The sequence below is a fragment of the Ylistrum balloti genome, unplaced genomic scaffold (genome assembly GCF_031769215.1).
Source record: "Ylistrum balloti isolate Yb309-2 unplaced genomic scaffold, AGI_CSIRO_Ybal_v1 Utg370064, whole genome shotgun sequence".
Lineage (NCBI taxonomy): Eukaryota > Metazoa > Mollusca > Bivalvia > Pectinida > Pectinidae > Ylistrum > Ylistrum balloti.
Genome location: NW_026782110.1, coordinates 193,442 through 221,214, shown reverse-complemented (window position 1 = coordinate 221,214; position 27,773 = coordinate 193,442). Strand labels below are relative to the sequence as shown.

Genomic DNA, 27,773 nt, shown 5'->3' with positions numbered 1-27,773 from the left:
GATTTCAACATCGCGAATTGGAGAATTCGGCTATGAATGATAAGATATATCCGTAATAAAGCGATACACGCGCATATAACGTCAAATTTGTTGTTTTTGTACATATTTTTGGCGTCGGAACATTGTTTATCTTGACTATTGTTTATAAACATGTTCACGCTCGGTTTATTACGAAGAAAGCCGAGTGGGTCACATGGTTTGTCACGTGAAGAAGTCATTTACTTCCGCCGCAAAGAAAAAATGGATTACAAGGAAAGTGTAAACAAACGCACATGTCTTATGATTCTAGAGTGTTATAATATATAATTATTAACAATCAATCTTAGTAATTCGTTTTGTTTAGGCTTATCGTGCAAGAATTACATATATGTCATTCGCGGGCGCTTAACTAGTAGGGCCCCAAATGGGGTAATTACAATCGGAAAATAAAAAAATAATTGTGCAGAAATGCACAGGAATTGAAACTTTGTCTGTACACATTAATATATATTGTTTACCATTTAACATGTGTCTATGTGTTTATTATGAAGGTTATGTTTATCACTACGGTCGTTATTTTCACATTAACACCAGTACCGTCATATTTTTACACTTAGAACGAATACCCGCAATTGGGCCCCACCTTGCAGTCAACAACAAACACACGTTGTCGATAGTAAATTCAAGCGAATAACACAACTATTTTCATTCAGCATTTATCAGATAACACTTTTAGTAGTGTTGTTCATAACACATTAAGCTAACCAGTCAAGCAGCAGCTTCGCAAATTCCGAATCCGTATTCAGTCCAAGATCTTCCTTCATCTTTCGCCATCTATCGATCTCCTGTCTAATATAAATTCTTGCCTGTCCTCTTTTCTGGTCTGACTCCTTCCTCTTATGCTTTCTGGCGCTTTCTGTAAGGTAACTTTTAGGTCCGCGTCGCCTTTTCGTATTTGCGTCCGCCATATCGCTTTATTCTAGGCTTATACGCATGTGCAGCATCAGGGTTACGAGCGGTAATATATGAATTAGATCAAGTTTACATTCCTAATTTTTTAAGATATCAATAAAAAAATTGTTGCAGTGACTTTTAATTTTAGTAATTAACAGAAAGTCTTAGATTTGTAACACACTATGAAAATAGAACGTTTTATATCGTGTTTTTAAACATTATAGTCGCTTTAAGGTATTTCATGTCATCGGAGATGATGTTATCCATGTTTTTATTTAATGTTTGTTTTGTTTTTAGGAAGCGGCGCTGTTTGTTATGCCACAGAGAACGGATGCAGGGAGATACAGTACTCGAACGCCCCGATGTATCTGATATAGCTCCCGTGGATAGAACGTTACTTGGGGAGCGTTCGATACAGCAAATTCTTCAGAATATACTAAGCTAGTGCCGAGTTACAGGTGTCAGCTCACTGTGTGTGCCGAGATCACTGAATAGACAAACACCCCCAATTACACCATGATGGTACAAGCGTGGCAACACGAAGGTCTGATGCTATCACCACGGGATTCCTAGGAAACACTCTGATCTATTGTATGTATGTACGTGTCGGCGAGCTCTGTCATATACATGTTTGTCAGAATAGTTTAAAAATAAATTTATTCTAGATCTTACTTTTTCGTTGGGGTTGAGACTGAACGTGGTGTCTTATCAGTCATAAACCATTGATAATGAAAATTGACACCTGTATTGCCGTTTCAGGCTAACATCATGGAGAACGATGACTAACGATGGATTAACCAAATTATTGCGGTCCCTCACTCAGCAATGGAGAATCCCGGTCACTCAGCAGCAATATACATCACAAATGCTACAGTCGCCGTAATGGAGAGAGGTAACGCTAGACAACGCTTCGATAACAGGAACTAACATTTACGCTTTTATCATATCTAATGACAAACATCATGGTTAGAACATTTCAATTTCTTATTTGATATATTTATTTTTTTTTGTGGAGGGATGCTTCCACAGTCGTCCAAATAGAAATATTGCTTCATTTGTGAGTTAGATAATTATATATGCTGCTTATCATGTTCACTGTTCATTAGGTTCAAGGGGTCATGGTAATGTCACATATCAGGTAAATATCCTAACAATAGAGCGATAGTATTTAATAGCGTTCTTTAAAAAGACAATTGTTTACATGGAAGGTCAAAAGTCATAGTTGAGAACTGAGAATCCAACGGAACCAGTCGTTCTGATGGAAGCGATATCTCCAGCAGCCAGAAAGCTTGATATCTGTTTATTAAACTGGCAAGTGTTTCAGAGTAGGACACGATCTGTTTAACGTTGATAGACGTGTTGTATGTAGAGTGAAAGTGTAGCTCTTCATCTCTGGGTTTTTAGAGAGATGTTATCATCGTTCGGTCGATAGAAAACACGATTTCTATGCACGTCCCCTCGCGTGTATGGGATCAGGTTTACCGCTAATACTGACTCCTGTTGAATACAGCAATGGAATTTAACACACGAGTTTGCATAGATGAAGCCTTATCTGTGTGGACGTAATACGCTGGAACAACACTTGACGTTTGACGCTAAGCTTATTCTGTTGGTCTCTAAGTAAGCTCTCACAGTTCTACAGCGCTGAGTAATCTTCTCTCTGAAGCTTAAATCACACTATAAAGCAGTAATAGTCAGCACTCTCACAGCACGTGAGTCTTTAACCATACCATTCATCACATGTGACTGACTTACGATCATCATTGTTTTTACAGACGAGAGCATCATGGTGTGGTCTGGCTTAAATGCGTAGAAAATGGCATCAACTAGGCGGCACTTGTTCACACCTCTCGAAATCCTGATGACGGCGTTAGATTGGATATGAAACAAAACCAGATATAGATCAAATGTGTTGATGTGTCTTCCAGATTTAAACAGGTGTGATAGATAACAGATCACCATTCCAATTCTTTCTCACATTAATTCCTGGTCCCTTAAAGGTACGATTGCGGCATTGCGAAAGCACACAAATGAATTAGTTGCGGTACTCTACGGCCGGTGAATACAAAATTTTGTGGCGGTACTCTACGGCCGGTGAATACAAAAATTTGTGACAGGACTCTACGGCCGGTGAATACAAAATTTTGTGGCAGTTTTCTACGGTCGGTGAATACAAAATTTGGTCGCGGTACTGTACTGCCAGTGATTGCAGAATTTTGTGGCGGTACGGTATAGAATCATGATACATTGAAGCATACTATAATTTCCTGACAGTTCTTCTCGGGTTTCAGTATTCTGTGGAAGTACGAAACTTATCTACAATTATCAGAATGGCGTCGGACACTGAAATAACAAAGGAAAAGATTATTGTTGATCCTCTGTCCTTGATAGGAGGAGGCGGGGCAGAGTACAACAAAGGAAGGCGGAGAAGCACCATCCATTCGTACACTCTAACAAACTACCATACCCTTCCTCACGACCCCGCCACCATGAAGGCAGTCAGAGACATGAGTGAGACCAAGGCTCTCAAAAACGTCATTGTCCTCGGTTTCGCCTTCATGTTCATATTCACCGCATTTATCTCACTACAGGGACTACAGAGCACCATGAACTGGGAAGGGGGAGTAGGAGTTGTCTCCCTTAGTAGCATGTATCTCACCACCATTCTATCGTGTATTGTCGCGCCATTTATCATTAAAAAGCTAACGACAAAATGGACAATGGTCATGTCCTTCATATTCTTCACAGGATATTTTGCTGGAAATTTCCATCCCGAACATTACATGTTGCTCCCTTTAGGAGTTGTGCTCGGATTTTTAGCCGGTCCAATGTGGAGTGCACAAGCAACTTCAATAACCACTATTGCTCTTGCGTACGCTGAACATTCCCATATTCAGGACCAAGATATAGTGATAAACAAATTTATGGGAATATTTTGTGGACTGTACAGGACTAGCAATATCTGGGGAAATCTTATAACTACGCTAGTCCTGTCACAGAACAAGACTTTCTCCAATACATTTCAGTATTACAACACGTCAACAAACTTCACTTGCGGTTCCACCTATTGCCTGATTGAGGAAGGAATGGAGGACCAGGCCCGTTACTCTGCTGACACAATTACGATAATCCCAGAGAGTACCCGGATAATGTTGTTGAGTATATATCTAGGGTGTGGTGTAATGGGTGTGGCCATTCTCATCTCGTTGATGGACCAATGTGACCAGAACAAGGACAATAGCGAGAATTTGTCATCCAAAGAATTATGTTTGGCTACCTTGGACATGTTGAGGGACTCCAGGTGTCAGCTGCTCGCCCTCATGGTTGTCTTCGTTGGTCTAGAACAGGGCTTCATGTTTGGCGACTTCACCAAGGTCAGTGATATACATAGTTACTTAAGGTTATCTGCATCGGAAAAGGGGTTACCAATTATGAAATAATATTGTACGCAGGACATACATGTCATCAGCACCTTGCAGTTATAACAGATAGAGAAGAGGGGATCAATTAATCATACTGTCTCTTACGGTTGTTTAATTCTGCTAGGACTCGTCTGAACATCAAATACATACAGTATGTATAATCTGAAGTCGGGTTTGTGTCCATGAGTTTTCACAATATCTTGCCTAATAGTATTTAAGTATTATAGGATTTAGAAGGTTTATGTTTTGACGTAAAATCTTCTAAAAAATGTTCTAATTCATAAGCAATGCCAGACGTACATTTTACCAGATCATGGCTAAGGCTCTGCCGGACTTGTTTGGACACCAAGTACTCTTCACCAGCTCTTTGAAATTGTTGAAATGGTGCTAGTCCACAGTTGAGTGCGTTAACTGAGAAAGTGAAAGATGAACCCAACAGTATCAAATGCAATACACACATTATCTTTAAAAGTTCTCTTTGATATGTAAATTTACAACATTTTGACAATATTTGTGAAAAAAAGTCTTCAACATCACCAAAATATGTCCAAATTAGGTTATGTCCAAGAAATTATTTTGAGTACAAATGTATACCTAATAAATCTGAAACACATGGAAACAAAGAGGGTATCGGCAGTATTCTGTTGATGCAATAGATGCGGGGTTTTCCCTGAATCGTGCAACTAAAAATGGATCATGTCAGTCTAATCTAACGAGAAAGTCACAACAAATTGATGAATAGGAAAACGGAAAAATGGAGCGAGAAAGTGAAATGTTTTCGTTATTTTAATGAAAAATAAGAAATCATCTTGTATTTTTCAGGGGCGAATGCGTTTCAGTTTTAAGCGGGCAGTAGCTGGTCTTTGTTAAGTTTCCGGTATTCATGGCAGTATTATCATGTTAATTAAGTTAAATTAGAAAAAATGCTTTAAATGATACAGCCCATTTGAGCATAAGTTTCGCATGTGATGCAAATAAACAATCCCGCTTAGTCGTTTATGAATAGGAGCTATTTGTAGAGAAAAGTTGACAGACAACAGATACAGCAGTATGGTATAAACTCACATATCCTTTGGATTAAAAGACAAAGTTATCAAAGCGTGACTATTACCTAGCAGATCGCCCTTCTTTCATTATGACATTGATAATATATTCTCTCTCTCCGTTAAAAAGACAAAGTTATCAAAGCGTGACTATTACCTAGCAGATCCTACTTCTTTTACAATGAAATATAAAATCTTGATATCTGAAATTGAACTGATGTAAAAATAGTTGGTTATTGTCAGAACAAAGTGGAAAGCAGTCTTTGTTATCAACTTATTTAAAAACAAGACGGTTTTCATATAAATCACAAAACAAACATATCTTATAGTTTTGTTTCATTTGTGTTACTAGGACATGAACTACTAACCTAATAATCCCAGCATCCATTTTGCCCATTGACTAATATTAGATGCAGTAGCTACATCAAAAATAAGGTTTAAAGTCTTTATTGCGCTCAGTGATCAAACAAAAGCCTAAAAATACAACTTCAGAACTATCAGAAGCCACATCAAAAGAAAGTTTCTTTCGCTGTTTTCAATTTTCGAACTTGTGAGTTCACATAGACTAGAGAAAAATGTAACTGAAGGCATGCATATCTGGTACAATAGATTAACGTATACTTACACGGAATAATGTACAGATGGATATTAAACAAGCCGATATTTTAAAGACATATTAATGAGAACTGCTTTGATACTTAAATTTAGGTAGTTGTCAATATCAACGAGGGGTTAATCCAGCTATTTAGTTCTTATACGACACATCGTGGAAATTGCATGAATGTTAGACTGGTGTATTTCTTACAATGAGGTATATAGAGACTAGAAATATATGGGATTCTAATAATGTATGATACATGTTACTACTTGATTGTATAATACGTTTGTAACGTGTTGTGTGTGCCTGTAACCTGTTATGATGACGAAACAGCTTGATGAGACTCGTCATTATACTAATGTTATATATTTTAGTTTACAGGATATTTCAGAATCAGTAATATCTGTAAAGGACCTAAGAAGTAATAGGTTTGAGGACGCATTGCGTAAATATATTCTAGTTAGCAAAATGCCTTTAATTATAGTTTCAAGTCATTACTAGATTTAGATAATCAATTGTATAAGCAACATAACGTGTGTTTCTGAAATAATTTCGACAAATCTCAGCGAAATGGTAATGCTGTTTTAATGCCAGACATTTAACATATAGAGGTAACCTGTAGAAGAGATGAATCACAACGGAAGTAAAACGCGGAAGTAAGCAGTACAGGATAATATTGAGCGGATGTAAACCAGAATATCATCTAAATCAGAAATGAGGCATTGTTCATAACGCCAAGTTACCTCTAATCATCTGTAATTAATACAGCAGCTTTGGGGTTTTCCTGTCGGAAGTCGTTTCAAGATTTCTTCAGAATTCTGAATGACGTACGCAGTGATCACTTTGAAGAGCCTTGTTACGTGTTTTAAAAGAAAGAACAATAACTGTATGGTGATTATAGGAAAATCATTTGTCATTAGTGAAAGTGATTTTATTACAATTTAAAAGTACTGCCTACGATAAGAAGGTTATTAAAGAAGAAAATGAGGCAATTTTATAATGTTATCGTATGTTCGTTGACGTCAATGCACACCATTATCACAAAAAGATTCCGTCCTCGGTGAATGTGCTATTGCTTACGATAAGTAACTATTGAATGTTTTGATAGATGTCGTTATGCTATCGTTTTCAGCCTTAAATGGAAAGTACCGGTCTGATTGGCCATAACAAAAAGTAATATCTTCATTGGCTTCATACAAGGGTATGAAAGTGTGAAAGATAACAGTCTCAAGTCGATCAAGTCCATGCATTATTTCCAGACATTATTAGATTATTTTTTATAGGGAGTTGATATAGTTTTTTAAAAAATCTAAAACTACCATTGTAACATCAAGACATTCTTCCTAATTCAGTTTAATGCAAACTGTAAAATAAAGTTGAGATAGTAATCGTGAATGAAACATGCTGGGCTTTTTGTTTGTTAATCCCTTGAGTTCCGGAATGATTTCGATCACACTAGGTTTCTGGTAGATGAAGTAAAGATGAAATATTCAGTTAATTGTCTGTACTGACGTTACTCCATAAACTTTAAAGCACTCGAACAGTGTTATGACTTAATTCTGTGTAGTGCACGCTCACCAGCTCGAGGCTGTGAATTGGCTACAGAATCTACCTACAGCAGCTCGTCATTTTAAGTATTATATTAATAAACGTAAATAGCAACACATGTACATCAATGTATGCGGGACACATATATCACGTACTTAAAAATAAACGATGATATATTTTAGTATTACATCATCTTAAACAATCATGGTTTTGACGTGCAGGTGTTCATCATGCACTGTACTTTACAAGAAAACTGTTTATTATTTATAGAAGCTTTCAGGGATCTTGCTTCATGTAGGACAAACCTAGGGCGTCTTTCTGTTTCCTCAATCGATTTACACGTGTTTATCGCTTTCCATTTATGTTAACATAAAATTATTAGATAAATATCAATTCTCCTAAATTGGGAAGTTTAATGAAGATAAAGAAAAAGTTCAGTGCTCGCCATCATGTTTTAGAAAAGATTTGATATAGAATGAGGTATGTTTGAGATCGGTCAGTACGCCCGACTGTGCCGTTGTTGGTTACATTGTTTTCATTTGAGAACCTGAAATGTTTTGTATTGACCGAGACTTACGGGTGTATTAATGAAGTAGAAGATGCTTACCTTCCGGAACACCTCATCTTATCATCTTTTTAATTTACAATGATTTGTGTGTAAAGTTTCCCAGTGTTGCCTTTATTTGATGGAATTTTAGTTTAGTTGGTGACTTTTTAACATGTCTGTATACCACTGCTCCTCGTGTATATTACATTACTATTATAGTGCAAGATATTAAACAAAAACTCGGACTAAGTACTCCTAATACCTTGTTCTGCTGATGTTAGACAAACGGTACCAGTTGAGTAGTTTGTTAAGCGTTGTTGAGGTTTGATTTGTTGATAGGATTTTCTGCTATACCATGCATTTTGTTTAAATATAAAGGAGAGCAATGTAGCAGGCTTTGCCTTTATAACTATCCCTAAAGCTTGATCAGACTGCTTGGAGGCCCTATTAGAGTTTTTCATTTCTCATTAAAGATGACTGAAACACGTAAGTGGCGTAAAGCTTTACCCTGACATCATTCATCTGACATATGTCAAAATTACATTAATAAGTTTCGGATTCAAAACATGGGTTCACTTGCTACCTGTTAGTTACCAAATGACGAGAAAGATACATGAAGTACATGACATTGTGTCTCAAATGGTTTCTTTAAAATTGCATAGTTGTCAGGAATCTGGATCAACCTTTGCTGCTGAAACCCGGAGATGAAACCTGCTATTAGTCGTGTTGCCTATCTGCGTGTGCTACCGATCACCACGCCTTCTGGTGGCCAGTCTTTCGGATCTGACACTAATGGTTCGATGTCGTTTATAATTTTCATCAGAAGGAAGCTTTCATTGGCATTTAGGCAACTCAGCCGATACCTGGCCAAACTACTATATCATTTGACCCACTTCCCTGACGCAATTAGTGTTTTCTCTGCAATGTAGACCAGGCCATCACATCACATTTACAAGTCTTTTTAATGCTTTGTAACCTTTCTAGTTTTCCACTTGACACTTATTTTTCCATTAGGATCCATGTGTTGCCTGTAGATTAAGGTGTATGTCCGAATACGTAACAGTATAAATCAAAACTGGCAATGTTTCTTTTGTAAAAGTTTCTAATCATGGAAAGGTTACATCATTAATTTCCTTTTTTTATTCATTTATCATCAACAGAAGAAAATTAGTGACGAATAAGAGGATGATAATTATCTCGCCTTTTACCGAAGCGTCCGGAGTTCGAAACTATATGGGATCCTCTGCACGACCACGATTTTTGATTTAACGCTAGAGAAAACGACAAAAATTTTGTGCGGAGCGGATGCATCAAAACAAACATACGATCCCAATTCTAAAATTATTTAAGGCTTAGAATGATGTAAATATTGTAATTATCGAGAAATTCAGCAAATACTGGCACCTGAAAATTCTAATATGAAACTGAACCTCATTGGCTCAGCCAAACACGTGGCTCCTTTTAACCATTGATGGCATATAAGCTCCGCTTGCTTTCAAGTCAAATTGTCATAAGATACGGGTCATGATGTAAGCCGAGGTATATGAAAAGGCTTGCAATGTTTTTGTTTTATCTGTCATAATCCTTGTTTATATGAATTCCTGATGTACATAAACTGAAATGTATCCGTCTTTCTATAAGTGACAAGAAGAAATGTTCGCTAAATCAGATAAAACAGCGGGCATAGTGGATTGGCTTCGGAGTTTACCTTCGACAGGAGTATATTGAAGTTGTCAGCGCGTTATTTGAAATGAGATTTCTTAATATCATTCTGTACCGAGTTTTTGAATGAAGGAGACGGAAATAACATCACTTGACCTTATGTTAGTACATTATAGAATATTTAACCTGTCCTGCATCTTGACGTGATAAGCATAGTTGGAAGGGAAGAAAAGTAAATCGGAACATATCACTCAGAATTGTCAACATCGTTCTGTTCACAGGGCAATTCGATGTCGGATTCTGTCATTTTGTTATCGTTTCCTCCATTGTCAGCCTCGATTATCTACTTCATATGTTGCTAGTGTCAAAATGATTGCCATGACAACCTATAGGTGATAAATGTGTTAAACCTGCATCGTTTTAGTATTTCTTAGTTCTGAAGATTTCAATGTGTGATGCGTGCTATAAATTGTAAAGTATTCATGGATATTAAATCACGAAGTATGCTAGTTTAGGAGAGTTGTGTATGTGAAAATGTCCATTGATAGTAATGTATGTCATAAATGCAGAAACCAAAACCTACATCGCCCTGTCACTGTCAAGAGTCCAAAGTTACAACAAAACAATAGATTCTTTCCATTATATTATTTCTTCCGCAAACCAGTATCTACTGTAAGCAAGTATACGTAACATAAAACATAGACATTTATATATATTTAGAGTATGATTCACCTCCTTACTTGTTGTTAGAATAACGTTAAACGCTATGACGTTTAGAATGCTGTTTAAAATTTCCAGGACATGTATTTTATTTGCATGGAAGTTAGCTATAGACTGCTGACAACGAACAGTGTGCATTGTGTAGATATATAATAACCCTCCGGGGAACACATATCCCAAGCTTTATTATGTAACAAAATATATTTATATTGATGTAACCATGCCATGGCCATATCAATCAGTTTCAATTTCTATACATGAATAGCAACATAACACTCCAACAGTAAGGCACGACCCTATGGAAACGTGTCGGCGCACATAACACTCCAACAGTAAGGCATGACCCTATGGAAACGTGTCGGCGCACATAACACTTCAACAGTAAGGCATGACCCTATGGAAACGTGTCGGCGCACATAACACTCCAACAGTAAGGCATGTCCCTATGGAAACGTGTCGGCGCACAAAACACTGTGTCAGCGCACAAAACACTCCAACAGTAAGGCATGACCCTATGGAAACGCGTCGGCGCACATAACACTCCAACAGTAAGGCATGACCCTATGGAAACGCGTCGGCGCACAAAACACTCTAACAGTAAGACGTGACCCTATGGAAACGTGTCGGCGCACATAACACTGTGTCGGCGTACATAACACTCTAACAGTAACGCATAACGCTATGGAAATGTGTCGGCGCACATAACACTGTGTCGGCGCACATAACACTCCAACAGTAAGGCATGACCCTATGGAAACGTGTCGGCGCACATAACACTCCAACAGTAAGGCATGACCCTATGGAAACGTGTCGGCGCACATAACACTCTATTAGTAAGGCATGTCCCTATGGAAAAGTATCGGCGCACATAACACTGTGTCGGCGCACATAACACTCTAACAGTAAGGCATGACCGTATGGAAACGTGTCGTCGCCAATCGACCTTTTTTTCATGAGTTGCAAACTTTTTATTGAAATGACAACGGCTATAATTTTCTATCGATTAAATATAGGTAATTGTCAAAACTCAATTTGTGCATCAAATTAAAGAGGATATTTAAAACAACGACATTTGCACAGAGATAAGATTATTTAAGTATATAATATCGGTAATAGTGATGAATATATGTCTGTTATCTCTGGAATATCAAGACTGAATATAAGGGGTCTATTTGTCGGAATCACTTAACAAAGTATCAAAATAGAGGCATTTCTTATTGAATATTGGGACAAAACATCAACAAGTTTTTTTTTCTACCTTTAGAATTGAGAGCCAAAGATGACTGATTGCTGATATCTGCAAAATATCGGGAAAATAGTCTGTAAGCGGGAAAATAGTCTGTAAGCTAATTTTAAAATTTTACAACAATGAGGGAACAAGTTGTTTAATCACTCTCGTTGAATGGAAATGCGCGAGAGGTCTTAATCTGGGAGGAAATGTTCGGGCAGGTGACCTTTACCCATTCACGTCCAATCAGGGGTCGAACCCATGCCTCCTAGTGGAAAGGCGATTGCGTTACCACTGTGCTACCCGACAGTCCCGTTATATGTCTGTTTTCCTCGAACGTTGTCCTTGTTTTGCCGGACGTTCCATTGATTTCTATATGATTAGTACATATGTAAATTTTGTCCCTGCCGCTAGATTAGATTTATCTGTAGGGGGACGGATAGGTTTTAACCAACATGGCTGTCTAGCTTTTTGCGTTGAAGGCGAATCTTCGTTGACATATTGTTATGGTGTAGAACATTCGTGGACTTGTGTGTGACTGACAGACAGATCGACTAGGAGATAGTGTTAATCGGCGACGAGGAGATTGTTAACACGGAACTGCCACGGCAGGACCGCAGTCCGGACAATGGCAGCCATTGTTAAATTCGATAAGGAGATAAATCGTCTGAGGCCAATCTGATCCTTAAATTGTTATCCCAGGCACACTGGACCAATAACTTTCATTGGAGTTAGGCAGTTTATCTGTAAATGATCAGTAATCCTTCTCAGTGTGTGATTGCGAGTTGGGGATGGTGCAATGAAAATAAATCACAACCTAGCTCTATTTGGTAAGGGAACGTAATGACCCGTGATAATTGCATCCGTGACCACGCGAGACTTGATGTGTCTGCCCCAAAACTTCATCATTTTGGGCGGGAATTACAGCTCTATTCGGCGGTAATTACAGACACACCCGTATCATTCCTCAATGAGAAATCACGTGCGAGTGTATTACTGGTAACTGAGTGGATTATTTAAACACATTTATCTGGTTTCGGAAATATTGGTAATTAGAAAGAATGTAATTTTTAGAATACATACTTGGTCGTATTTGACACATATTGACCTCACGTTCTATCACAATTATTGTTTAACATGATAACCATTAATCTCTTTATTGATATTTAACATTGGTAGTGGTAGAAGTCAAGACAAAGATTTTCCCTTTTCTATAAAGAATCGTTGTAATCAAAGCGTCACTGTCGTCGCGTTCACATTTTATTAGAGTTGGTTATTCAAATCGATCTTTGTCTCTGGTCTCTGGATTTTTATCACCGCTACTTCTAGGAAGAAATTCCTCTATGTTGGGGTATTTCCGATATCTCATATAATTCTCCATTGCTTGTTTCAAATTCAATATTGGTAGAAAAACCGAAATATTCACAATCTCCAACTATTTGTTTTGCTATTACCTTGAACGTATTGAAGGGATCTCAGATTTTATATGTATGTTTTTTTTCCTTATCTGTCCTCATTATGTTACAAATTGATCGAAATAATCAGCTGACCAGGAGGCGGCCGCAACAATTGAAATGTTGCAGGCAGTATTTAAGATTTTTTTTGCTTAAATTTTGGACGCGAGTTGTGCCATGTTCACTTATTATAGGACATATTGTAAGAATGAAATGATCAGGAGGCGACTAGGTGGAACTTATACAACTGAAGTTTGCTTTCGCTGTTATTAAAAAGTCTCGATGGAATCATTCTTACTAAGAGTACCTTTGGCTGACAGATGACTATTTGTATTGTTTGTATGATGTTTAATTAAAGTTTGTTGCCGCTTACGTTTCCAAAACACTCGGGATTTATGTATTTCCCTCGTTGCTTGTCTATACATTGTACCACATGTTATACCCGTCAAAGCAATAGAGGATCAAACACAACTGAAGATAACACACTTAAACGTAAAAAAAACCCCTCACAATCCTTATAGTCAAGATATCTTGTCAGATTTCAGGGATACCGTGGCGAAATTTGGCATGCTCATATCTATTTCATTAAATTGTTTCTTATGAACTCTTTGAGTGACAAAATAACAGTTTTTTTGCTCTCAGAACATTAGAACAAAAGCTTAGTACGCTGAATAAAGTCATATTGTAAAAAATAAAACCATATTGTTGTAGCATGTCATGTCATTTACGTCCCTGACAAAACAGCTAAAAGCCATATTTCCATCCCCTCCACATGCTGCTCTCTTATGATTTAGCAAAATTATTACCAACAATGCCATCCAATCTTCAAGTGGAACAGTCTTTTTGACAAGGTACTGTCGCTGTTTCTATGCCAACAACAATAACGTCATAAAAACGAGACTTGTGAATATATCATGTGGTCTTGTTAATACACGTGAAAGTGCACGTGCATGCATAAGAAGAAGGTCAATGTAACATGGATACACCATACTGACATGAAAAACTCTGACTAACCTATGAAGATCATCCACAACGAGAAATGTCGATCAAGTTCAAAAGGATCATAACTTGCTTAGGACGTGAAATGGATTTGATTGACACTAGCTAGCGTCTGATTGAATCTAATAATGGTCCATAGGAAGTAGGTGTATCGTCCTGTATTAACCGTTTTCCAGCGATTCTGGTTTCAGTTTTCAGGATCTCATTTGGCTACGATAAACCCGTACAGTATCTACCGCTGTTTGTGTCGTAGTAGTTAAATGCCAGCACAGGGAGTTGTTTCTCTCGGTGAAGTCTTTGCTTCTATTCGATGAAAGCTTGTACATTTTATCTTTACCGTTTGTATACAGTCACAGCTATACAATGAGTAAAAAAGCTGGAGAAAAAGTTAACATTTTTTATGCAGTTGGTTTTCTGAGCTTTCTTTGTACTTTCCTTTCTGATAAAAACTTCAAAAATAGTAAGAGCATGGCCCACCTGCCATGTTTAACGTGTTTAATCTGTAGGACAGGCTTTATATACTGTTTGTAGCCGTATTTAGGGATACATTTATAAATACACTCTCAAGATAAGTATTATGTATTTGTTATTTTGGAATATTCGCAACAAAACTGAAGAAACTGGTTTGGCAGTTAGAGTGTGTGATTTTATCAAAAGGGCGATCGTATCGTTCCTGAAAGCTATCGACATAACTTTCACTAGCATTCAGAACGTGTTTATTGAATTTAACAAGTTTCTTCTTTGTGATCATCAAAGTCTGAACAATCGTGTGGGATCTTAAACCCTACATACCAGGAATGAAGTCTTTAAACAAAGGGATGTTAGCTCAAATTGAAATGTGATCTATAAACAAATACACAGAGATGGAAGAAAAGACATGACTGAATGAACCGTATCAACACTGAAAATAAGAAAGCTTTATATGCTTATAAGTTAGTAGAGTTATGATATACTATTAAATAGAATTTAACTGTTGCAAAAAATAAAAGCCACAGTAATTGTTTTCAGAAATATTCATAACTTGAAAGAGTTAGAGAATTGGTCATTTAACAGTTGTATATTAGAAAATGTAAAGAGTTTTAGCTATTTCGGAATTTTGATGAAATTCAAAGGAAAATTATATAACAAAAGAAGTAAAAAAGACTAGTAGCTGGACAAGAAAAGAAAGCTTATGGGTATGTTTCATAGGTAGTGTATTGAACTAGGAATCTAGTATAGGGTTTTCATAAAATGCCAGACATTGGAAAAATGCATTCAAAATTTTGTACAAGGTGTTGGGATTATGAAAAGCACGCCAAATATTATGATTTGTGAATAACATGACAGGTTACTTTTACATATGATGAAAGTATATTGGCTTTAACTTCCTTACATCCAATAATTATGTTCTGAAGGTACATTACAAGGAAATGACTGAAAAGGGCAACGAATACACCGATGTATTACGAAGGAATTAGAGAGATAAGTGTTGACGTTTCTTACGGGAAACTGATATTGATAGCAGTGATGTTAACACAATCAGTTTCACTTAATGTAGGATGCATATTTCTTAAATGTTGTTAAACAGAGCCTATTGGCTTACAAAATTTCAAACAAATAGCGAAATACAGTTGTCATCGCATAAGCTGTTTTTGAATATGTTAGATATAATGATATAGACAAAGTCTATAGAATAAGTACATATTGTAATAGTGGTGACACCTCGTTCTCCGAAATTCATCCAATTTTTGAAAACAGGTATAACAAGAAATTAACAAATTTAAGAATTATTTCAGCGTCGGTAATCAGCGATGGATGATTAATGTTAAAAAACGCCATGTCTGTATACATCCTCTGTGTGTATGGTGTGTGTATACATCCTCTATGTGTATGGTGTGTGTATACATCCTCTGTGTGTATGGTGTGTATATACATGTTCTATGTGTATGGTGTGTGTATATACGTTCTCTGTGTGTATGGTATATATTCGTGTTGTGTGTGTATGGTGTGTATATACATGTTCTGTGTGTATGGTGTGTATATACATGTCCTGTGTGTATGGTGTGTGTATACATCCTCTGTGTGTATGGTGTGTGTATACATCCTCTGTGTGTATGGTGTGTATATACATGTTCTGTGTGTATGGTGTGTATATACATGTTCTGTGTGTATGGTGTGTATATACATCCTCTGTGTGTATGGTGTATATACGTGCTCTATGTGTATGGTGTGTATACGTGCTCTGTGTATATGGTGTTTGTATGTGTAGTCATTTATTCATGGTTTTTGTGGGTTTGTGCATAAATTGCATTGTTTTTACATTTACACTACATATATTTAGGTTAAACTAATAAATTTGTTAAAAGGTTATGCATTGACTAGATAATTAAAAAGTTAATATCAACGCTAACGTTAACTGCCCCACCCCACGGACATCTTCAGACAATTGTGATATGTATAAACAATGACAAACTTAAGGTTTAAATCAATAAATTAATTACAATGAAACTGGATGAACTGGCGAAAATATCCAAACTATCAGGATCATTACCATATATGGAAATATGCCAATTAACGTTAAGTATGATATGATCACTTAGCCGGGAAGATGAAAAGACCAGAGGTTCCCAACACAATAGGTTATTTCTACAGGTTATATCTAATTCATGACTTTTGTTATCAGTGAAAACTAGAACGATTATGAATATGTTTCATGTTTTTTGTGATGTGATCTAACAGACATCGTACATTAATGTAGAGTTCATTGCGTACAGAGGTTGTGCCGAAGTGTGAAGATATCAATTAACAATTAATCGTTTCTCCTTGTGTGTGGATGTCATTACCAAAAACAGGTCTGTCGATCGGAAAGCTAGTTATAAAAGATGCTATAAACTATAGTGGTAGAATGATGTAATTAAGAAAACCCTGGATATTTGATATTTCAAACGTCGTGGCAGAAATGCTCTGATTTATCTGTAGGTCTTTTTTTTAAACATTATATGTGAGTAATATACCATTCCTGTCTCAACCATGATTCATACTTCATTTCTCGACAGAGTATTGTGTCCAAAGTAAAGTAACATTACAATATTCAGGTCATATAATGTTGACTAGGAGTCGTTGTGGTGTTGTCAGTGCTCGAGGGTAAGCTTTTAAAGTAATGCTTTACAGACCAACCATCACAAAAGCTTGGTCCTGTTGTCATTCATTCCTTATCTAGCGAATGGAACTCGAGTGATGGTAGTATGATCTTGATCTTTTGTAACGGGTCACATTTTGTAATAGAAAATGTGCCGTTTACATTATTTAAGACAAGGCGTAACAAATATCGCGAATTAAGCGAAAACAAAATCTGTGGACACTAATTAGCAAATGACGTTGACGTTAAAAGTTGTTTATTTATTAAATGTATTTTCATCAACTTTGTGTAAATAACTAAGTCACAATGCATCGATTTGTTCCATCTATAAAGTATTTTGAGGTCACATCTACTAACACTAAAAGACAGACACTGTTGAACACTCCCAGCAGCTGATGGTCATCAAACAGAGGTCGAGCAAGAGTTACAGTTCTGTAACTGATGAAAATTAACGACAAATTCACTTCGGGAAACAACACTTGTGTATACACTATATTTACATCGATCGATGTGCCGGTACCGAGACTTCTGTCGAACACTATAATCTCGCTCATCGTCCTTCCTTGCCTTCGCTTGTTTCATATTACGATTTCATTACTCTTTTCTACTGCTGTTCTTTAGAAATAGCGTGATTCAAGATGGAATTAGCACACTATTCTATACTAACCAATTTGTTACTTATATGTTATACGTTGCTACAGACAATCTCACACACACTGTCAAGTTGATTCCTGTGCCGTTTTCCACAACAACGCTTCTGCTGTGTCGTGTTTTGATCCAATCATTTTTCTGAACACGTAATTATCGATTCCATTGTGTCGTTGCGAGTTTTATATTTCAAGTAATATCATCTCGAAGCACTTTCATGGTGCTTGATGTAACAAACCACAAGACTGTCTCTAGACACTACAGACATTCACTATACAGTGTGGAAAATTTGAGCATTAATATAGAAAAAGCAGTATTATGGGATGTTTTACGGTCGTCATAGTGATCGTATTGAAGAATATTCTGTTTCTTTTTGCGATGTGAAGCTGCATGTATTTGATACTCGTGAGTTTGCTTGTTAGTTGCGTTGTTGCATACCTTGTTATCATTTGGGAGCGCGATATTACTTACTTTAATTGATCAATGTTGACATAGCGGGTGTCATCGATGGAAAAGACGTTTGTTCTTCCGGAACACCTTGTCATATTCTCCTTATACTTTTTCATAAATCTTCCTTGTGAATGATTCTATCATTCATGTTTTCGTCTGGTTTCATTGAATTTGAATTGGATTATCTTCACATGGTGGTTTGGTTGATATTCGTGTGGACCAAGAACCGTTTCTTTACAACACAACGCGTTTTACTTAAAATTTACAGAATAGAACTTTACTTGACACTCAGATCAACATACATTGTCCAAAATACATGAGCGACATACCCACATCAATCTATAATTTAATTAGTAATTATTGCGGAACAACTGTTCTGAGTGGACAAACATACCAATTTTCACCCTCCACATAGTGTTGAGAGAACCGCTTGTTGCTGTGGTAGGAGTGGAACCAATCCCTTTCGGGTCGAGAATGACTGTTTCTTTGAGTTGAGAGGAAATGCCAATAAAACAATCTCCTTTAACGGTCTGGTATTTGTGTGTTGTAAATGAGTGTAGGTTCCACTAAGACCAGAATGTGACAGACTAATATAATGTCCAATTACATGTTGCCGACAAGATCTTCTCCGATTTCGTTGAGAAATCGACCTTGGCTGCTACATTGACTTCCGGCTGCGTCAATTTCCTTCCGGAAACGTCCATTGGCTTCCGGCCGAGACCAATTTATCAAGTTGGCGTTTATAGTCGATAAACAATTTGGTACCTGTCGTACCTAATGTGCTTTTATGAAATCAACAGCGAAAATCCTTGTGAAAGCTTTGTCCAACTAGCTTTCCATCACCAAACAAATGTTTGACCACCAGACTAGCTCGGGCATCAAGAAAGAACCCCCTGTTTATCAGACTAGCATGAACAACATTTGTTTATCAAGACACTTGTCTATCAAGATTTCAAGATTTATTGAAAACTAAAGGTTATTAGTACACTAGATATTATCACATAACGCCACGTTTTAAGAATGATTAACAGAAACAGATATATTTCATCCCAATGAAAGGTTATTAGTACATATCTACCTGTCTCTATACATTTACAATTCCTTGATTCTCTACCTGTCTCTATACATTGTTTACAATTCCTTGATTCTCTAGCTGTCTCTATACATTGTTTACAATTCCTTGATTCTCTATGCATTTTTTATATCTACCTGTCTCTATACATTGTTTACAATTCCTTGATTCTCTACCTGTCTCTATACATTGTTTACAATTCCTTGATTCTCTAGCTGTCTCTATACATTGTTTACAATTCCTTGATTCTCTAGCTGTCTCTATACATTGTTTACAATTCCTTGATTCTCTATGCACATTTTTATATCTACCTGTCTCTATACATTGTTTACAATTCCTTGATTCTCTAGCTGTCTCTATACATTGTTTACAATTCCTTGATTCTCTATCTGTCTCTATACATTGTTTTACAATTCCTTGATTCTCTAGGTATATTTCTATATCTACCTGTCTCTATACATTGTTTACAATACCTTGATTCTCTAGGTATATTTCTATATCTACCTGTCTCTATACATTGTTTACAATTCCTTGATTCTCTACCTGTCTCTATACATTGTTTACAATACCTTGATTCTCTAGGTATATTTCTATATCTACCTGTCTCTATACATTGTTTACAATTCCTTGATTCTCTAGCTGTCTCTATACATTGTTTACAATTCCTTGATTCTCTACCTGTCTCTATACATTGTTTACAATTCCTTGATTCTCTAGGTATGTTTCTATATCTACCTGTCTCTATACATTGTTTACAATACCTTGATTCTCTACCTGTCTCTATACATTGTTTACAATACCTTGATTCTCTAGGTATATTTCTATATCTACCTGTCTCTATACATTGTTTACAATTCCTTGATTCTCTAGGTATATTTCTATATCTACCTGTCTCTATACATTGTTTACAATTCCTTGATTCTCTAGCTGTCTCTATACATTGTTTACAATTCCTTGATTCTCTAGCTGTCTCTATACATTGTTTACAATTCCTTGATTCTCTAGCTGTCTCTATACATTGTTTACAATTCCTTGATTCTCTAGCTGTCTCTATACATTGTTTACAATTCCTTGATTCTCTAGGTATATTTCTATATCTACCTGTCTCTATACATTTTTTACAAGTCCTTGATCCTCTAGGTATATTTCTCTATCTACCTGTCTCGAACAGCTTATCCACCTCGATCGAAATTCTTTGATCTTATATACATGATTCCCCCTGTAAACGTAGTGTATCACACAAATCTTACATCTGGTAACGTAGTGCTAATGAGACCACGATTAAACAGGCCTAATTTTGATTATTACTCTCTTATCTTATACTTTTGTGTCTTTAATAAATTGATGAAACATTTCAATTTGATCTATTAAGTGTAGAAGTTCGCTTCAATACACAATAAGCCTTAACAGCAGAACAACGTGAATCTATCATGGTGGATTCCAGACACGATTGTTCAGGGTCGAAATGGTTCCTTGTCATGTAGCCCGTCTATTAGGTTAGTATGATTGATGCTACATGCCAAGCTCAATCTATGTATATTTCCAAGGTTCGTTAAATTTATTTACCATGACAATGACGTGTAATTACAGATCAAAGGTAAACGCAGTGAGGGTTGATCAATGTAAACAATCCGTACAGTCAATTTGACCTCTCATTTTTCTATTACGTTGTATCACACACAAACTATATCGGATACCGAATAAATATACAGAAAATATCTATCATTTTGTTAGCAATGTCGAAACGAATTCCAAATATTCGGAAGTATCCTAATTATCACTTGGATTTTGTGGTAAAATGGGATAGTGTCTCAGTTTATGATTATTCATAATCACATATTCCAATCTTGTTTAGATTATACGCGTGTGGTTGGGGGCAACGTTTTACGTTTTCTGAGCTAACCAGTGAAAACGCTTGATACTTGTCACTAATAACAAGGGCTTTCAAAGCTAAATTGAAACTCGAAACTATCAATCTGACCTGTCACAACAAATCTATAGCTGTGAAACGATAAAAAATATTCCTTTTTTGGTTAAATTCATCTTTTTACTGTTTGAAATAGCTATCTAATGACTTGCTATTTTCTGCATCAGCATTACAACTACGTGTCTGATATCTGTTGTGTCGGTCATGTAAGTATAGAATTTTACACAGATGACACAGATGTACAACAATGATACTCTATACTAGATATGTTTTACTTTTACAGGCTTACATCTCCTGTACGCTAGGTGTCACTAGCATCGGGCCGGTGATGATATGTTTCGGGGCCGTCAGCGCTGTAAGCTGTGTAATGATTGGTTACTTTGCCAGCAAGCACATCAAGCGATTCGCCTTCATCACTGCCGGGGCCACCTTTAATGTGGGGCTGCTGATAGTATTGTGGCTATGGAAACCTAGCCCGAACGACATTCCCAACTTCTTCGTGGTGGCTGGATGTTTGGGTCTCTGTGACGCCATTTGGCAGACCCAGACGTATAGTACGTAAAACCATGTACACTTTTTTGTAAATGACGAATTTTCCTTTCCAGAAGCATGTTTTCTTTCCTCAGTTTCAATTCATGCGTTTCAAACGCACCTGCCGGTTGTACCCTGTGGTTACTAAGGGCTTTATAGTCTTTGACATATATCAAGTTTGAAAACAACAAGAAAAAGCAAAATGTTAAGATAGTACAATCATGATCCAAACTCAAATCTAATAAAGCAATGGCAAAATATTAACAAAAGAAAGATTTACACGGAGACTCCTGAACAAACTAGGAGAATTAGACCAGGCGTTTCGGAAGAGCAAGCTCCTCTCTCTCTCTCTCTCTCTCTCTCTCTCTCTCTCTCTCTCTCTGTGTGGTGGTGATGGTGTGTGTGTGGGTGTGTGTGGGTGTGTATGTGTGTGTGAGTTTGTGTGTGTGGTGGTGGAGATGGTGTGTGTGTAGGTGTATGTGTGTGTGTGTTATTAACATAATGAATTTTTTTCGATGACACTTGTCATTTGTCATCATCAATGTCACATGACGTCGTCGAATACTTTAATGCTACAAAATGAGGCACGGTTATCTTTGTAAAGACTCCATTGCCAAGGTACATAAATAGCTCTAATGCTTTTCTTTATTTTTGATTTCAGCATTATACGGTGTACTATTCCTCGACAGACAAGAGGCTGCCTTTTCTTCGTACCGGATGTTCTATGCTACCGGATGTGCCCTAGCCTTCGGTTACAGTCATTTCCTTTGTGTTCAGACCAAAGTCTACGTCCTTGGTGGGGTTCTCGTGCTGGCTTTGATAATGTACTGTGTTATCGAAATGAAAGTTCAGTTACAGAGCCAGCATATCAAAGACATCGTTGCCTTGTAAACAAGCAGCATACGCATCACGTTACAAGAATGAATTGTACCACATAATCAGAAAAACACGCGCAAGATGACGGGATTATCTGTCTTTGACAGCTTAATCTTGTTGTCAAGAGCGGGCAGGGTCATCACGTTTGTAAAGAGGTTGCCCGAATCGCTGGTATGGTGAAGGCCTCTTACTTTATAATGGTAACATGTAACCGTAGTACCACTTGAGTGGACTGGCATTATGAACACAGATAGTTCTTAAGACCAGGAAGTCATTCCGAGATATGACTTAGATAGACAGACTACGTGTCTGTAGGTTTTGTGGACTTCGTTATTCGTGCTTGTGATATGGCATGTGTTGTGCAGAATCAAATCATTGTGACATTTCGAGACATCTCAGGACGATTCGCTCTATTTTCCGATAAGTAACAAACTCTCCCGTTAGGAAGAGAGCAAGTGGTAGCCTCGATTCTATTCGAGAAAATCACTTTTGGATACATTGTAACTTTTTCGGATGATGTTTGGCTTTGTTTAAACAGACTCATTTTGAAGTGTTTTGGGTTCAGATAGGTGAGAAACAATCTAAATGTTATGACCACCTCACGTACAGCAATGTCGTGCTCACGGAGTTATTACATTATCGCATTGTTTCAGTGACCTCTACTGTGTTGTAATTAGCCATGTATCATTTCTTTGTCGGATTTCTGTCTGTCTTTAGGATGTGCGTGTCCGTCCACCAATCATTTTTTAAGTTTCGATAAGGTATTTTCTCAAACCCAGTGTGTTCAATACACTTCTCGTCAGTGTTCGTAACCCCCTAGAAGTTTGTGGGTGTCATGTCCTGATATATAGTCTATACACTTAAATACACAGATTTGTTCTGACAAGATACCAAAATACAGGATAAGTAATGAGTTCGTATCCAACGCCTATGATAATCAGTAGCTATACCTACTGTACAGACCCCGTCATGAGTTTGTGACAGACATTTGCAGTGTTCGCAGTCGATGAATAATTGTAGAACTATTTGGTTGAATATTTGTGTGGGGATTCGTAACTTTTAACATTAGAGATGTGTAACCCAGAAACTACGTTTGTCTGTTTGAGACTGGCTTACTGGGTTCTCCAGATATATCATACCAACAGAAAATGTTATGTAATATACATGTTATTCAATCATCATTCGGTTGTTCAAGTGTTTTGAACTTCTTGTAAATTAAATGTATTATGGTATTTCATGTTTCATTTTTAAACAGCTAATTTGTTTAAGATACAAGAAGTCCACTGGAATGTAAAGTTCTCCAGTTTTTATTATTATTTTTGTCATGTCATCCAAAACTTAACACCTCTTCTTTAATGAAGGTGAAATATTCAAAATAAATAATTTGAAGATATGAATGCATTTTATTCTTTTAGCGATGAAGGTGAAATAAGGTCATTCAATTGAACAAAAACGACAAACAACATACCACCATGTTAACAGAATCTTAATGCAAACTCAAGATCGATGAAACTTGGGCAGAAACCATCATAATCCAAGATTAGATAAAAGCTCATAAAAAACAAGGAGAATAAGACCAGGTGTTCCGGAAGAGTAAGCGTCTTCTGCTTCATCGACGACACCGCCATGTTAATCGTTGTCAATGTAAGTAATCAAGTAATTAATGTCATGTTCTCAAATAAGAACAAGGTATATAACAACGGAACCTACATGCAACATCACGAGCATCAAACTCGTCCAGCTTCATATTCACAAAGAAATAGACTATTTCTCAATGAGGTCACTATGGGAATGCCAATAGTCTGTTGGAAGGTCTTGCCGCTAAACTCGGCGAAAAACTTTTCTACCAGAAACTCATTTTTTATTATTTCGTCCTCCGTATATTTATTGTTTGGTTTGAATGTATCTTTCATCAAGTACGTTTTTTAAGAAGATATTTAAAATAAGATTTCTATTTATTGAACCAAAGGAACATTGGAAGTTGGTCAAGTTCATTTATCTGAACAACAGGTAAAGTGCTTAACTCCAGTCATTCAGCTTTTAACACAATTTATTGCTAAATACAATAATGCCAGAATGAATTAAATTTAATAAATTAATTAATAATGAATAAAACCGCATCATATAGCTGTTTTGGTTCTTCAAGGAATCGTCAGTGATTATAACGGTCCATTTTTCAAAATATAGAAGGCGACTGTGAAAAATCTCGAAAGAGAAGTCAAAATCTGGATGGGAAGGTACCATACCCCTTTAATTCAATACATTTAGTAATTTTCCCAAGTCTGAACATTTCAGGAGACCACGTACCAGTAGATATTCGGAACCCTGCCACTATTTGAATGAAATCAAACGTGACATGCAGGTTATGGCAAACATTGGGACTCAAAGTCCACCAACAAGGTCTAACATCTGCCATTTCGAAGATTTTACAAAAAACATGTGAGTGACGCCTTATAACACAAAAAATCACCGAGGAGGATCGAGCAGTCTAGGATAGACCAGTTAGAAATTTAGTTAAATATTTTATTTATTTGTTCTATTTATTTTTTTTCAATACTGAAATTAAGAAATCCTATTGTCAGGAAACACGTTACCAAAGTCGCAATTCATGCTTAAATTCGATGAAACTAGGTAAAAACATGAAAAAAAAACAAACAAACAAAAACAAACAAACAAACAAACATGGAGACCATCGAAAAGCAAAAGAAAAACAAGACCATTTTACCCGAATTGAAACAGCTTTCTTCACCAACTAGTGAAAAACGGTCACGTTTTCATATGAAGTAAGTTAAAGCGACAAAACTACCAGGCAACGTAAACCTCACCCAAGAAAATGGAATATCTTCAAATAAGATCATGGTGGTAGCTACAAGGCACTCCCCTTCCTCTAAAGCGACAAAACTAACCAGACATGTTAACAGGCAACATGAAACTCGCGCCAAGAAAATGGAATATTTCCTAGTAAGAGCATGGTGGTAGCTACAAGGCACTCCCCTTCCTCTAAAGCAACAAAACTAACCAGACATGTTAACAGGCAACATGAAATTCGCGCCAAGAAAATGGAATATTTCCTAGTAAGATCATGGTGGTAGCTACAAGGCCGTCCTCTTCTCCTACCTTTATTTTGATGTATACCTAAGTTGTATGAATTGATTTCACATTAAACTATGCTGAGAACCTACCTATTTGTTCATTTATAGATATTTATCACATAAACATAACCGCATTTTTGAACGTGCCACTAATATATTGTTCCCTGAAGCATTTTTCATTGGTTGTTCTTGTTCGAATTCGATTGTGGTGACGTAATATAGACAATGGCAGTGCGACATGAATTTATGACGGTGTAACAAAATGACTGCCTCCTTTTGATTTTCTCTTCCATATTTTCGACTTTACAGTTATTTCAGAACGTAAATAGTTTTGATTTGATAAGTTTTACTTTTGCTCGACAAATCTTGTTTCAGCAAATCTCGTATGAAATAAAAACAGATATATAATATGTAAACAAAGTATTTCTCTGGCGTTTTGGCGGACATATAACGGATTGTGAAAAAAACCCCATCCTTTTCAGTGGTTCAAGATAATTTACTTCAAACAAACTACACCTGGATTCTCTTTGATATTTATCAACCACGAAATAGGATTAAAATGATTGATTTGAACAAAAGGAAATGATTATATGGAAACCCAAACAGGCTTCTGGATTAGTATGACTCTACGTCTTCCAACCGATAACCTTGAAGGAGGGTTGAGTTCGTTCATATTGATCATAAAATAACAGACCAGATTGCCAGCATGCCTCAGGTAAAAAAACTCCAAGATTTTATGTTATTGAGATGTCAATCAAATATATTTTCAAACATAACCCACTGATTCAAATAAAACAAACGTTTGATTGCACTTCCTTGACGTTCTTCCGGCAGAATACCGTGACCATGAGCCTCTTGATTATGAGAAAGTATCGTAATTGTTTTCGCGCATTTGAGCCCTCCGACTTTGAAATTAGATATGGCTTTTCAAGCATGCAAACGAACATGACCCTTATCTAAACACATTTGATGCATTTATGACCTTGGAAGTGGATCACCACAATTCATCTCAACAAACTTGATAGTTTTCCAACCTAGCATGCTTCTGCCCAAATGTCATGACCCTTGGTATCTTACTTTGCAAAAGTCATTTAGAGGGAATGTGGACAGCAGCAGGCTTTTATATAGCGGAATCAACGGGAGACCATGTGACAACAAAAAACCACCAAATTGTCAGTATAATCATAATTCAAACTCAGATTCAATAAAACTGGATCAAAATATGAACGAAAAAGGAAGATTTACACGGAGACTCATGAAAAAGTATCAGGATAATTAGACCAGGTGTTCCGGGATCGTAAACATCGTCTGCTTCATTGACGACACCCGACATATAAACTTTGGCCAATCCAAGTAAGTTATGTCACGATCTCAAATGAAAACAATGTGTAAAAATGAACCAACGGGCAAACGAGCATCAATCACGTCTAGCTTCATATCGCACAAGAAAATATAATTTTTTTCTCCGAGATCCTTATGACAATCGTAGCACTTCCCTATAATATCAACATGTATCTTTTGAAACCCTGTATTACGAGTTTGTCCGTCAGTTGACGAATTCTTGCACGAAAATCGTGGTAATGAGAACAGGCCTGCGACATGTAAAGACTACAGGTTGGGGATGCTGCTATCCTGAAATGGAAAATTCACAACGGAGAGACCGAAATCATCACTTTTATCACACAGCTTGGTGTAAAGCTGTCCATGTTTGTTTCGTAATGGAAACGATCGAAATAAGCAGCTGATGTAGAAGAGTCTGTCATGTTTTTGATTTCCGGTACTGGTGAATATATACGATAGACATGGCCAATAAATTGTCCTGCTATTTAACGAGACGTCGTCAAAAGTCTGAAAGTGAAATTAAACAACTTTGCAAAGTTTTGATGACCTATTTTGTTAAGCTCT

At 36.7% G+C, this 27,773-nt stretch overlaps 1 protein-coding gene across 1 annotated transcript; it reads left to right on the top strand.

Annotated features, from left to right (window-relative positions):
* The first annotated feature begins 2,733 nt into the window (after positions 1-2,733).
* Positions 2,734-23,954, top strand: LOC132549531 (protein unc-93 homolog A-like). Its single transcript, XM_060213471.1, has 3 exons — positions 2,734-4,307; positions 21,653-21,923; positions 22,562-23,954. Exons 1-3 carry the CDS (start codon positions 3,264-3,266, stop codon positions 22,789-22,791), a joined length of 1,545 nt encoding a protein of 514 aa, XP_060069454.1. The 5' UTR covers positions 2,734-3,263; the 3' UTR covers positions 22,792-23,954.
* Positions 23,955-27,773: the final 3,819 nt, after the last annotated feature.

Excerpts from the sequence above, each read along its gene's own strand:
- LOC132549531 (XM_060213471.1), top strand. The coding sequence starts at position 3,264 with ATGGCGTCGGACACTGAAATAACAAAGGAAAAGATTATTGTTGATCCT. Across the intron at positions 4,308-21,652 it reads TGTTTGGCGACTTCACCAAG|GCTTACATCTCCTGTACGCT; the intron begins GTCAGTGATATA and ends TTACTTTTACAG. Across the intron at positions 21,924-22,561 it reads TTGGCAGACCCAGACGTATA|CATTATACGGTGTACTATTC; the intron begins GTACGTAAAACC and ends TTTTGATTTCAG.